Source organism: Schistocerca nitens, chromosome 4 (genome assembly GCF_023898315.1).
Source record: "Schistocerca nitens isolate TAMUIC-IGC-003100 chromosome 4, iqSchNite1.1, whole genome shotgun sequence".
Classification (NCBI taxonomy): Eukaryota; Metazoa; Arthropoda; class Insecta; order Orthoptera; family Acrididae; genus Schistocerca; species Schistocerca nitens.
The window spans coordinates 471322909-471337056 of NC_064617.1; the positions used below are offsets into that span (position 1 = coordinate 471322909).

The 14148-nt window shown below is 43.1% G+C and overlaps 2 protein-coding genes across 2 annotated transcripts in view; one reads left to right on the forward strand and one right to left on the reverse strand.

Moving 5' to 3' along the window:
* The window catches only part of LOC126252031 (cholinesterase-like), a 72042-nt gene extending 70125 nt beyond the window's left edge, over positions 1 to 1917 (reverse strand). Inside the window, 2 exon segments of the mRNA XM_049952817.1 lie at positions 177 to 311; positions 1796 to 1917. Coding sequence (XP_049808774.1) covers positions 177 to 311; positions 1796 to 1894 — 234 coding nt within the window. The 5' untranslated portion in view covers positions 1895 to 1917.
* An 11198-nt stretch (positions 1918 to 13115) lies between these two features.
* Positions 13116 to 14148, forward strand: part of LOC126251969 (cholinesterase-like) — a 108929-nt gene continuing 107896 nt past the window's right edge. The window contains exon 1 of the mRNA XM_049952734.1: positions 13116 to 13234. Coding sequence (XP_049808691.1) covers positions 13172 to 13234 — 63 coding nt within the window. The 5' untranslated portion in view covers positions 13116 to 13171. The remainder of the gene's footprint in view (positions 13235 to 14148) is intronic.

Sequence of the window (14148 nt, forward strand, 5' to 3'; positions counted from 1 at the left end):
CCATCCGGCAATAAATAGTCACCACTTCTCGGGGTGACAGAGACACTATCTCCCAGACAAGGCATTTGCTTGGAAGAGCTCCTCTTTCTTGGTTTCTTTCAGAGTTGTGGTTCTCTCTTACACAGAAACAGCCGACCCATATACGTACATATACGTACTATGAGCAATCTACTCACCTGGAATCGTAGCTCTCCAACGGGTGGTTCTGCGTACGGGATCCCCAGGAAGGCCGTGTAGGTCGTGTTGTAGACACTCGTGGCTGTGACACCTCGTAGAAGGCCCTGCTCTACAGACACAAGCACATCCTCCATCTGCGGGAAATGTCACACCAAATTAACTGGTATTCCTCACAATTCTAATTAAGACAGTGGCAGCAGCACTGGTTTTCCTAGCATATAGTGTGTTAGTACATTATTTGGTTCTGCCAGAGTAACAGTATTTACATATTTGTCTTGTGGCTGAAGCAGCCTTTAGGTCCTTGATTATATCAACGTCAAACATCTAATAAATAGAAGAAGGGGAGATACACAATAGACGCAAGAAAAAATATTCGGTTTCATGAAGCATCTGTCGGCTATGATTCTGGGGACAAAGCGAAAGACCTACACCTGAATTATTCAGTACGCCTTATCTAGAACTCCTGCCTTGGTTCCTCTGGTTTTCACGACTTGTTCGTTACGTGGAGGAATGACAGGTTACACTGACGAGCATTTAAATGATAAACACAGAAATGGAATTACCAATCTGTATTACATAGCGGGTAGCCACACTAACGTCACAGAAAACTGAAGGCCGATTTAAATGTTTTGAGCGTGTCTACGAGGATTACTTTTTGATGCAGATTCCTTAGGTACAAATAAATCTCGTATTAGGTGACAAACGTAGCTTTTGATTTTGGAGATATTCTAGTAGTTCCTTCTGTTGTTTCCCCGTTGGCTACCTACCAAAGCGATAATTTTCCTATATTTAACATACATAATACCTTGTTAACAGGGAACGATTCCTCTCATCTACCAGGTGTCTACGCACGGAGGTCTAGTGTGGGCTGTAATTTATCGAATGACAGCGAAACTTGTTAGATATGCTAATCATTAATGCGGAACCGATTTAAGTAGGGAAAAAAGTTTCAATTTTTTCTACCAGGTGCAAATCTGTACAGCATCTCGTCGACGTCTTCAGTGCTCATAGTGAACTAATTGTGTAAGCGGAGATTATCAATACAATCAACGGTACGCCTTTCGCACTTGTCTGACCTTTTCTGCCCACGTCCCGCTCCTAATTCATTACATATGGAAACATTTATGTACGTCTTTCTGGCATTCACAGCGTCAGATTTGCACCTGGTGGCCAAAATTGGAACTAATTTTTTTCCAGCGCAAATCGGTTCCTTATTAACGCATTAGAATATCTATGAAGTTCCGCTGTCATACGATGATTACAGCCCACATTGAACGTTTTGTGAGTAGTTGCGCTGTAATTGTAACTACCTGATAACTAAGAAAGGGGACTGGTAACGGCCATAGCAATGGCCCAAATGTATTTGTCGATGCTTCGGAAAATTCAGTACGGATCGTAAGAAGCGTTTTTCCAGAATATTTGCTGTGTTTTCCTAACCCATTCACTATACCTGAGAACGTGATTTCAGAAGGCCGGAAGAAAAATACACAGATCCGCTACGTAATTGTAAACGAAATAAAAAATTAATGTTAGTAATTAAATGTTTACTGCAAGTATAAGCATTTTTGATTTGACTCTCGCTTATTCTGTTTACAAATTACATTACTTGGATCTTTACCTTGGCACTGCCCACAAGGTCAAGAAGCAGGAAAGACATTAGACTCATGTGGAAGAACATTATGATGGACACGTTTCTGTCGAAGTACCAGTCGTACATCTGATGTCCCGGCAGACAGTTTCGCAGTAACTGGGGCCAGGTGAATTCAGCTATAATTAAGTGAAGGCTACCGACGGGTGTTGTTAACTCAGCTGATACACCAGACGCGTTCCTATTTGAGAATGAGAGAACATTGTTACATTTTGTCTTTGCCCTCCCATTCGTTCACCATGTCAGATCTCTCCATGTAAAAATCCTAAAGCAAGTCTTGACCTTAACAATACCAACGTATTTTCAATAAGTGTACTACTGACTGGGAGGGAGCGGGGTGCTTTAGAACCACAATAAAAAATAATAATTAGGTTGTTTCTGACTTTACTAAGAACATAAATTCCTCGTATATAGGTACTTCTTACCAGTTATAATGCACTGGAGTTACGTATACTACCAATAGCAGGGGAAGGGGATGGAGAGGGTTTCTTTACTACACCAACAAAATAAATAAATAAGTACAAATTTCATTTACTGTTCTTATTTTTAATAAAAACATATTTTTAAAGAGACACTAATGTGTAAAAAGGGTCTAGAACGTAAATATATTGAATATGACATTCGTTGTGAAGAGTCGCATCTATAATGAGACGCCAAAGAAACTGGTATAGGCATGCGTATTCAGATACAGAGATAGGTAAACAGGCACAATACGGCCCTGCGGTCAGCAACGCCTATATAAGACAAAAAGTGTCTGGCGCATTTATTAGATGGATTACTGCTGCTACAATAGCAGGTTACCGAGAATTAAGCAAGTTTGAAAGTGGTGTTGTCGGCGCACGAGTCACGGGACACAGGGTCTCCGAGGTAGTGATGAAGTGGAAATTTTCCCGTACGATGATTTCACGAGTGCAGTGTGAATATCAGAAATCCGGTAACACATTAGATCTCTGACATCGGAAAAACATTCTGCAGGAACGGGACCAACGACTACTGACGAGAATCCTGCAGCGTGCCAGAAATGCAACCCTTCCACAAATTGCTGCAGATTCCAGTGCTGGGCCATTAGCAAGTGTCAGCGTGCGAACCATTCAACGAAACATCATCGATATGGGCTTTCCGAGCCGAAGTCCCACTCGTGTACCTTTGGTGACTGTACGACACAAAGCTTTGTGCCTCGCCTAGACCCGTCAACACCAACATTGGACTATCGATGGCTGGAAATATGTTGCCTGATCGGACGAGTCTCGTTTCAAATTGTATCGAGCGGATGGACGTGTACGATTATAGAGACAACCTCATGAATCCATGGATCCTGCATGTCAGCAGGGGCCTGTTCAAGCTGGTGGCGGCTCTGTAAAGGTGTGGGGGGTTTGCAATTGGAGTGATATAGCACCCCTGATACGTCTAGATACGACTCTGACAGGCGACACGTACGTAAGCATGCTGTCTGATCACCTGCATCCATTCACATCCACTGTGCATTCCGACGCATTCCAGCAGGACAATGCGACACACCCACACGTCCAGAATTGCTACAAAATGGCTCCAGGAACACTGAGTTTAAACACTTCCGCTGGCCATCAAACTCTCAAGACATGAACATTATTGAGCATATCTGGGATGCCTTGCAAAGTGCTGTTCAGCAGAGGTCTTAACCCCCTCGTAGTCTTACGGATTTATGGACAGCCCTGCAGGATTCATGGGTTCAGTTCCCTCCAGGACTATTTCAGACATTAGTCGAGTCCATGCCACATCGTGTTGCGGCACTTCTGCGTGCTCGAGGGGACGCTACACGATATTAGGCAGGTGTACCAGTTTCTTTGTCTCTTTAGTATATATTTGTACTTAGGGAGCTCAATGCATAGAAAATGCGGTGCATGTAAGCTGAATAATGAATCAGTCAGAGTTATCCTTGCATGTATTATTCACTGCGATACAGCACAGAACTGTTTGATGAAGCCAAAGTGTGGTAATAATGTTTAAACGATCAACAAAGTAACATTAAAATGATGGGGCATATTTGCACATATGCTTATGTTACAAAGTAAACTCACTAAAAAAGTAAAAGTGTTTTGTTCTTATCCATGATTGATGTACAATTTTGTAGTTGCATGCGGTCTCCCTCAACAACCACTAAAGAAGAAGATGCCATCTACTGGTTTACTGCTAGCACATTGTGTGATGAGCATTGACAGTACTTATCAGTTAGGTCGTTTCTCAAAATATACTCCTGAGATTCGGTGTTGGGGCGGTAACGAATGTTATAAATAAAGAATGAAGTTCTGTAACAATACTAGAATTTATTTTGAACCCACGTAGTCTCTTCCCTTAAATGTCTGTGGTATCAAACTGAGATGGCGTGAAGCTCAATTAATGGTGAAATTTTAACTGATTTTCTCACGAAAGGAAGTCGTTTTTAAATCGATCACCGAGGAGCTTTCTTTGAGATACAAAAATAATAGATGCATCTCTCCATGCCCTACAAAAATATAAAAAGCTCTTTTATTTTGACTTGAAAAAGAAACTTTCACAAACGCTTATACCCCCAGTCTTTGATTATAGCGTTGTTATTGGGCAAGAATGCTCACGGCGCCTGGAAATGACATTGAACGTCTGCGTTCGACATATCTGTGACGTTCGACTCTTTGATCATATTCCACCATCTTACGCAATTCTGGCTAGGTGTAAAGAAGAACCTCGTCATATTCATTCGGTGTGTCGACGACAGTCTGAGTGTCACCGAAGAATTTCTCGACCTTATACCATTAAAAAGATACAACCATGGGGTTGGATATTTTTCTAGCCGCGGAAAACATGTTCAAGTCAATGGGTTTAAAATGGGAATGCCTGACCAGTGTAACAACGGATGGAGCCCCTGTGCTACCAGGCTTACGTCAGGTCAAAAATGGCTGAAGTCTGCTGTTCCTTATTCGCGACAGTCCATTGTCTGATACACTAGGAGACACTTCGTGCGAAGATTTTTAACATAAAAATTTTTATGGACACAGTTGTTAGAACGGTTAATTGTCTTCGCTCGCATGGACTCACACATAGCCAATTTAAGGAATTTCTGGCATCCCCTGCCACGCCGAAGTAAGATGGCTGGGCAGAGGGGAGGTTCTTAATCGGTTTTTCTCCTTGAGGAACGAAATCAATACCTTTTTGGAAACGAAAGGACGTCCAGAAGAATTACTTCGTCGTCCTATGTGGGTGGCGAATTTGGCTTTTTTGAGTGACCTAACTGGTCGTTTAAATACTTTGAACATTTCACTCCAAGGCGAAAATCGCTCTGTTGTTGATTTAGTGCAGACGATTCAAGCATTTAAAAAAAAACTTATTTTTGGGGAATAACAGTTGCATGAGAAGAACTGTGGACACTTCGCTGATTTAGACAGCATTAAAGATGTGGATTTTTGAGATTATGTTAAAATCATTTGTTAATTACAAGTAGAGTTTAGAAACAGGTTTTTGGAGATAAATGAGATTCAGCCGGCCTTAGATATATTTTTCGCCCGTTTTCCCCTCGGGCAGAGGACGTCTCACAAGTGTTTCAACTAGAGCTGATTCACCTGCAGTGCGATATGTGCCTAAAGAACCGCTTTCTTATGTGTAAAACTTTGCATGACTTTTACAGCTGTTTTCCACGAGAGAAGTATCCTCTTTTGCACAAGCACGCGGCCAAGTTCTCTCAATGTTTAGTTCCATGTATATTTGAGAGCGATTTTTCTCCCTTTTAAAGCTTGTTAAAACTAAGAACCGTTCACTACTTAGCGATAAAAATTTAAGTAATTCTTTGAGGTTAGCAGTCTCCCGGAATATTGTACCAAACCAAGACAAAATCATTTCCTCGAAAAAGAAAAACCTGTAAAATGTTAATTGTATTCTTTAACAATGTTGACTGTAAGGATTAAAGGTCTTTATAACCTTAATTCTATTTTTTAATAACTTGGTCAATTAAAATTTTTGCGTACAAAACAGCAAACTAAGGATCCGATGTGTAAATTATGAAAAGGGACATAAAAAGTATAGCACAAAGTACAACAAAAAATATTTACTTGTAAATACTAACACTAAGAATGAGAGTCTATATCAGTTACATAAAATAATTTCTAAAATAGAATATTTATGAGACTACTTCATTTAAGAAATTGCTATAGCTTTCAGAAGACGCCTACTGCACATATGATGAGTGTGCATATGCAATGCTGATAGACTCAACTTGTTGGTCAGAAAACTACTAAGTTGTTCTTCGATTCTCGTTTTGGATATTGTTTTCTAAGGCTTCGCTCAGTAATGCTGCCACACGAACACTAATTGTTACGTAAACAGTAAATGGTTTGCTTGTTTTACCGCTCATCGACCTCTTTTACAGCGTTGCAATTCCTCTGTTATTTTGTGTACGTTGGATCTGACCGCGGGACAGTCCAGCACACAGCAGTACTGTGCGGTCTCACTCGCTCCGCAGCTGTCTCTCTCGCTGCTGTGCCGACACGTACACATGGGCGCGTACGGGGCGCTGAACTACACTCCTGGAAATTGAAATAAGAACACCGTGAATTCATTGTCCCAGGAAGGGGAAACTTTATTGGCACATTCCTGGGGTCAGATACATCACATGATCACACTGACAGAACCACAGGCACATAGACACAGGCAACAGAGCATGCACAATGTCGGCATTAGTACAGTGTATATCCACCTTTCGCAGCAATGCAGGCTGCTATTCTCCCATGGAGACGATCGTAGAGATGCTGGATGTAGTCCTGTGGAACGGCTTGCCATGCCATTTCCACCTGGCGCCTCAGTTGGACCAGCGTTCGTGCTGGACGTGCAGACCGCGTGAGACGACGCTTCATCCAGTCCCAAACATGCTCAATGGGGGACAGATCCGGAGATCTTGCTGGCCAGGGTAGTTGACTTACACCTTCTAGAGCACGTTGGGTGGCACGGGATACATGCGGACGTGCATTGTCCTGTTGGAACAGCAAGTTCCCTTGCCGGTCTAGGAATGGTAGAACGATGGGTTCGATGACGGTTTGGATGTACCGTGCAGTATTCAGTGTCCCCTCGACGATCACCAGTGGTGTACGGCCAGTGTAGGAGATCGCTCCCCACACCATGATGCCGGGTGTTGGCCCTGTGTGCCTCGGTCGTATGCAGTCCTGATTGTGGCGCTCACCTGCACGGCGCCAAACACGCATACGACCATCATTGGCACCAAGGCAGAAGCGACTCTCATCGCTGAAGACGACACGTCTCCATTCGTCCCTCCATTCACGCCTGTCGCGACACCACTGGAGGCGGGCTGCACGATGTTGGGACGTGAGCGGAAGACGGCCTAACGGTGTGCGGGACCGTAGCCCAGCTTCATGGAGACGGTTGCGAATGGTCCTCGCCGATACCCCAGGAGCAACAGTGTCCCTAATTTGCTGGGAAGTGGCGGTGCGGTCCCCTACGGCACTGCGTAGGATCCTACGGTCTTGGCGTGCATCCGTGCGCCGCTGCGGTCCGGTCCCAGGTCGACGGGCACGTGCACCTTCCGCCGACCACTAGCGACAACATCGATGTACTGTGGAGACCTCACGCCCCACGTGTTGAGCAATTCGGCGGTACGTCCACCCGGCCTCCCGCATGCCCACTATACGCCCTCGCTCAAAGTCCGTCAACTGCACATACGGTTCACGTCCACGCTGTCGCGGCATGCTACCAGTGTTAAAGACTGCGATGGAGCTCCGTATGCCACGGCAAACTGGCTGACACTGACGGCGGCGGTGCACAAATGCTGCGCAGGTAGCGCCATTCGACGGCCAACACCGCGGTTCCTGGTGTGTCCGCTGTGCCGTGCGTGTGATCATTGCTTGTACAGCCCTCTCGCAGTGTCCGGAGCAAGTATGGTGGGTCTGCCACACCGGTGTCAATGTGTTCTTTTTTCCATTTCCAGGAGTGTAATTGTGAACGATGGCAATAATGCTGTCCACGCTATTCACCAAGTTTCTTGATATCAGTCTCAGTGGAACATACTTCGCCTGCATTACTGCCCTCTGCTGCGGCACTTGCTTGACCTGTACACTGCAACCCCATTTAAAATCAACCAAGTTAAAATATGTGACTATACTTACTGTTCGTAAGTCACTTGATTGCTGCACTCCTTACTTTTGAACTGGCAGAAATTGGAAGACTTCATACTCTTAATGCCTTGTGTCTGACCACAGCCACTAATAGTAATAGTAATAATAATAATGATAATTAATAATAATAATACTGTGTAGAGCACTGTAGTAGCCCCTATGTAGTTACTGCTCTGTCGTACCGTCAATTAATTCATTTATCTGTTTCGAAGTGAGAAATGAAGCACTTTCTGGACTTCTGCAGGTACTATCTACAACTTGGAGAAGACATTTTCTTGAGATATTTATCATTTGTTACGTATATAACTTACTTTTATCATCAGTGATGTATGGGGTAAAGCATAACGTATGTGTGTAGTGGGTAGACTACATGAGGAACCTGTAACCTCCATCGCATCAATGCTACTTATCGAGAAAAATTAATTTTTGATGACTTGTAAACCATTATTGGAGTCTTAAAAAATTGTGGTAATAGTAATGATCTTTTGAAAATAATTTAGTTTCGTGACTGAAACAGAATCGCATCGCTTAGCTTTTATCCCACAAAAAAATTCATTTTACCCCTCATGGGGTAATTACCCCCATGTTGGGAACCACTGGTCTATGTGAAAGTCGCCGAGAGTTTGCCCCCATCCGTGGTACGTACTCAATATTCTCTATATTCATACTTGCTTACGGTCCACCTAAACTGGGCTACTCGTCGGTACTTTCCTTTACGATCGAAAGCGTTTCGAACCAATCGTAAACACTTTTCTTTGATCAATTCCTCCAACACATATACCAATTCATCTCAGTCACGATTTATTCCCTGTAACAAAACTTAAATTTTACGTGTTGCTCAATTGCAGTTGTTGCTTTCAGGTAATCAAAGCATCAAAATCGGTTTCAGCGTGGTGTATCGATCTTGCGTGTCAGGTCTTAACATGTATTTCTATGCACATGAGCACGAATACATTTTAACTCATGTCTCCATTTAGGCACCGTCCCATTCACTAAGATTCCCAGGCGCACCTCGTAGCCTATAGGAAATGTTCACCATAAAAAATCAAAGTATAAACATGGATTAAGTGTCGGCCCGATGGATACACTATTTGCAAGTATAGTCCAGACGTAGTAAGTGTTGCGTTATAGAGGAAGAAGGAGTATGTAGGTGACATGTAAAAATTACGTGCTGGATCAGGATTTGAACCTGGATCCCTGGCTTTCATGGACAGCCTTTCACTTTGGCAGCACTCTACCCATGGATTGCAGGTATCCGGTCTCGAGTTCGGTCCAGAACAGTTTTAACTTGTCACATATAAACAACGCTGAAAACAGGATTTTACGAAGTACTCCGACAAGCCAAACATTAAGACCACTTTCGGCCGCGACGTTGGTTACCGCCTGGTGGTGTTACGGGCAGGTGACGTGCTAACAACACAGTTACCAACTCAACTTCTCAAAGCAAGAGCTATCTTTGAACTATGTTTACGTCATTTCTATTTCTAACGGTATTTATAATCTGTCCTAGCAACTATTACAAAATGCGTATTTATATGGTCAAACGCATTTTGTTTAATTGATTTAAATTACCATCATTGGTGTGAAATAAAAAACATTTACAATTCTTTTGCTTTGTAGATCGTTACATAAGATATTGACTATTGATGTTTACTTACGACACTTTTGCCTGATTTCAACTTACGCCTGAAGTGTCGTCTCACCACACAGTTTTGAGGCATTTCTGCGCTTGGCAGGTTTTCTTTGGCCTAAACATTTAGCCAAGACGAAGTAAACAAACATTAACGGTGCTGTTTTGTCGTATTTCACGTCTAGGAATGTGTAATGCTATAAGCGAACGAGAAGTTGGAGCTACAATCATCTTGTGTTCTTGGCCTCAGGAAATCCATTGACATAGACGCCTTTGACAAAAGGCATATCATTGTTAAGCAGAGTCTGTGAACGAGTATGTCTGAAACGGCTAAGCTGGTAGTTCGTTTACATGCTACTGTCGTGAGCATCTATGGAAGGAGGTTGGACGGAGAAACTACTACTAGGCAAAAAATTCTTGGACGTCCATGACTCTTCTCAGAATGTCGGGTTAGAAGGCTTGTACGCTCTGTAAAGTAGGATAGATTGTGGTCTGTGGCGTCTCTGCGGAAAGAGCACAGTGCTGGTGAACGCACAAGTGTTCCGGAGCACACCGTTCATCGAACATTGTTGAACATGGAGCTCCGCAGCAGACCATCCGTACGTGTTCACATGTTGACCCAATGACATCGTCAATTACGATTGCAGTGGGTACGAGACCATCGTGATCCGACTGCCGATCAATGGAAACGAGTCGGTTCTTCGGGTGAATCACATTATGCTACACTAGGTCGATGGTCAGACTCCATAAACGCTGTCGTCAAGGTGAAAGGCGCTCGAAACATGCAGTGCACCACGGACGCAGGTTGGTGGGAGCGGTATTATGCTATGGGAAACGTTCCCCTGCTCTTGCTTGGGACCTGTGGCAGCAGCTGAAGACACGCTGACAACTGCGAACCACCTGCGTCCCTGCATGCTTGATGTCTTCCCCGACGGCGTTGTCATCTTTCAGCCGAATAATTGTCTGTGTCTCGGAGCCAGAACCATGCTACAGTGGTCTGAGGAGCATTATAGTGAACTCATGTTTCTAGCGTTAGGAACTTGCTTATTCTGGATAATAAGTAGTAGTAGATAACAATAGTGATGCTGCAACTGTTGGTTGGTAATATTTACTGGCAAAATGCAACCTAACACCAGATTGCGTACTAACTGCTATCCCGTGTGGCCGTTTTTCAGTACGACTTGAAAAGAGAGAGAGATTATTAATTGATCATCGATGCGTCGGTTCTTGATTGTGTTCAGGAGACGTACGGATCGATTGCGTGAATAATTGACCTTTGACCCCGATTGCCTTCACGCAATCAGAATCTTCGATGAAATCACCTAAGGGACCTACTTGAATATAAAAATGGAAATGAAAGTAAATTAGTGGAATTTCGTAAGAGAAAGAATAACAGATCGGAAGCTGAACACATTAGTGGTCTCACAAATACAATCGAGACATCGCGATAAAAAGCGAACCTGTAACAAAGCTCATATACAATTTGAACATCATTTTTGGTTAGAGAAAGAAAAGAATAAGAAGAAAATTACTGCATTGTAAAATATATTTTGAACAAAGGCTTTAAACTACTAGACATTGACAAATACACAATAAATGCAGGTCTTACATCTGATATTTCTTTTGTGCATGGCGCAGTCGAATAATCGCTGCTCTGTCAGTCCGTTCCTCCTTAAAATTAAATGTCCTTGCGTGTGCGTAAGTGCATTGTATCCTCACCCGGGTTACCAAAATGTTTGTTCATCGTTTCACATAGTTTTTACACTAAATAAAAATACAACTTGCAGCAATGCTATGTAGTACGTCTTAACATGTCGGCGACCAAACGTACAAGGGTAATGAAGTGTCTAGAATATTTCTGAACAAAAGATAGATTGTTCTTTCTTCTGTTTCGCAGCTTCTTGCCATCAAACGCTGCGGCAATGATTTTAAATATCTGCGCCCAGCGGGTCATAGTGTTTATTTAGAGGATTTAAACGCTGGACGCGCGTCTTTGTATAGGCGCACGTTAAAAAAATTACTCTCGCGCTGTGATGCTTAGCATCTTTACGAACTACAGCTCGTTGGCTTCCTTTTCTTTTGTGACAAATATCTCATACGCAAAGTATCTGAAATCCAATAATATTACATGTTGATGCTTCGGCGACCAAATCGACCTGACGTAAACCCTATGAAACCCTTCCGGGTCAGCCGGCCGAAGTGGCCGTGCGGTTAAAGGCGCTGCAGTCTGGAACCGCAAGACCGCTACGGTCGCAGGTTCGAATCCTGCCTCGGGCGTGGATGTTTGTGATGTCCTTAGGTTAGTTAGGTTTAACTAGTTCTAAGTTCTAGGGGACTAATGACCTCAGCAGTTGAGTCCCATAGTGCTCAGAGCCATTTGAACCCTCCCGGGTCGCTGCCGGGTGCTATCGCTGCGTATGCAAGTCAATGGCCCGATAATAACGCAAATTGCATGACCCGTGGGTAGACGTCTAATGCCACATACCTCCAAAAACCTACCAACAAACTGTCGGATTCCTGGTACGCATAATCAGTGATGTATTTCGTTCCGCAGGGCGGACAAAGCAGCTATTGAGCAGTTGGTCATCATTTTTTTTTCGTCAGTGTATATTTTCATCATATTCCTTAATTGTTCCATTTTTTTAAATGAAACTAACGCTTTCGCGGAGCTCTTGTTCTTCGTTAGTCACCAATTACTGCCACCATTTAAAAGCATGATTTAAAGAAACAGCTGAGAAAAATAGCAAGCAGTATCTTTTTTAGTAGACAATAGAAAAAGAGCTATGTCCAAATATCATTATTATAAAAAAATGGCTCTGAGCACTATGGGACTTAACTTCTGAGGTAATCAGTCCCCTAGAACTTACAACTACTTAATCCTAACTAACCTAAGGACATCACACACATCCATGTCCGAGGCAGGATTCGAACCTGCGACGGTAGCGGTCGCGCGGTTCCAGACTGTAGCGCATAGAACCGCTCGGCCACACCGGTCGGCATCATTATTATAGTCCGTGACTTCTATGCTAACAACTTATCAACTAAGTGAATTGCCTAGAGCGTAGCCGGCCGGAGTGGCCGAGTGGATCTAGGCGCTGCAGTCTGGAACCGCGCGACCGCTACGGTCGCAGGTTCGAACCCTGCCTCGGGCATGGTTGTGTGTGATGTCCTTAGGTTAGTTAGGTTTAAGTAGTTCTAAGTCCTAGGGGACTGATGACCTCATCAGTTAAGTCCCATAGTGCTCAGAGCCATTTGAACAATTTTTTGAACCTAGAGCGTAATGTAAATTTCGATGAATTTCAGGTAATGGACAAATAGCGCGATTAGTTTAATCATCATTTCGAAAGCACCGGTTTTGGTACTGAGATGGCTAGCATATTTTTGATCATAAGATAAATTCTATTATCTAATCGCCAGTCTGGCCGGAGTTATCGGTTCTCCTACTTCAGCAGAAACAATCACGTGTGCTCACAATTTCCTCTGTCCTTCCCCTGACATCTGACTTTACATCAGCACAGTCGCATCGCAGCTTTCGCCTTGCGAACAATAGACCAGTGCTGCTGTTTCGACGGGAGAAAATTCAGTATGGATATGCGCTGCATCAGCCTTGTGTCCGTCCTGCTTCTTCATCTCGTTGACCATACCAAGGTAACCCTTAAAATTGATGAATACCCTTAGTACGGAAGATTAAACTAAAAATACCAAAACGTTTCCATGTGGGTGTATAATTTACAGGCACGCGAATATCCAATACAGATGATGATCTTACGTATAATTTAGTTAATCTCTTTACAGGAAAATATGAATGTAAATAGGAGTAAACTGACACGTTTCATGTCTGTTAACAAGAACGTAATGAGTTAACTGTATGATCTACGCTAGTAAATCTTACCTTTGTTGAACAGCTGCATGGAATAAACGGCAATCTCTCAGTAGGAAAGTGATCATGCTGAACTGTTGATGCATCTAATTTTCTAATGGAAGATCACTCAGGGTTGACTGTCGATTTTCATGAAGTAACCTTGTAGTGCCTTTCAGCACTAAAAGAGCTCAACGGAACGAATTATATCATTTTTAAGCAGTGGTTGTAACTATTGAGGCAGGTGCAGAATGAAATCGCTCTCTTCATTATTTTCTCTACCTCTTTAATCTCATATTCACTGTATCAGAGATAGATTTTCGTCGTGGCGTGAAAACATGGGCAAGACTGCAATGGAAAATGATGTCTCACAAACGTAAATATACTACACGTATTCTCGCTGTAAAACCCAGATTGTCGGTTTCACTGCTTGGCGTAGTAATAAAATACCCGTCAACGTTCAGATTGATATTTCCTCCTTTGCTATTGGTTTATTTATTATATATACGAAAACAGTAACTTGTTCCCGAAAGAACAGTTACTGTTGATGACCGTGCAGATTTTCCCTGGGATAAATGAAGACTAACTGAAAACCTCAGCTGCTGACAGGTGTTGTTGATTTACCTCGATGTGGACAGCTGAATATTTGTGCCCCGACCGGGACTCTAACCCGGGATCTCCTGCTTACGTGGCAGACGCTCTA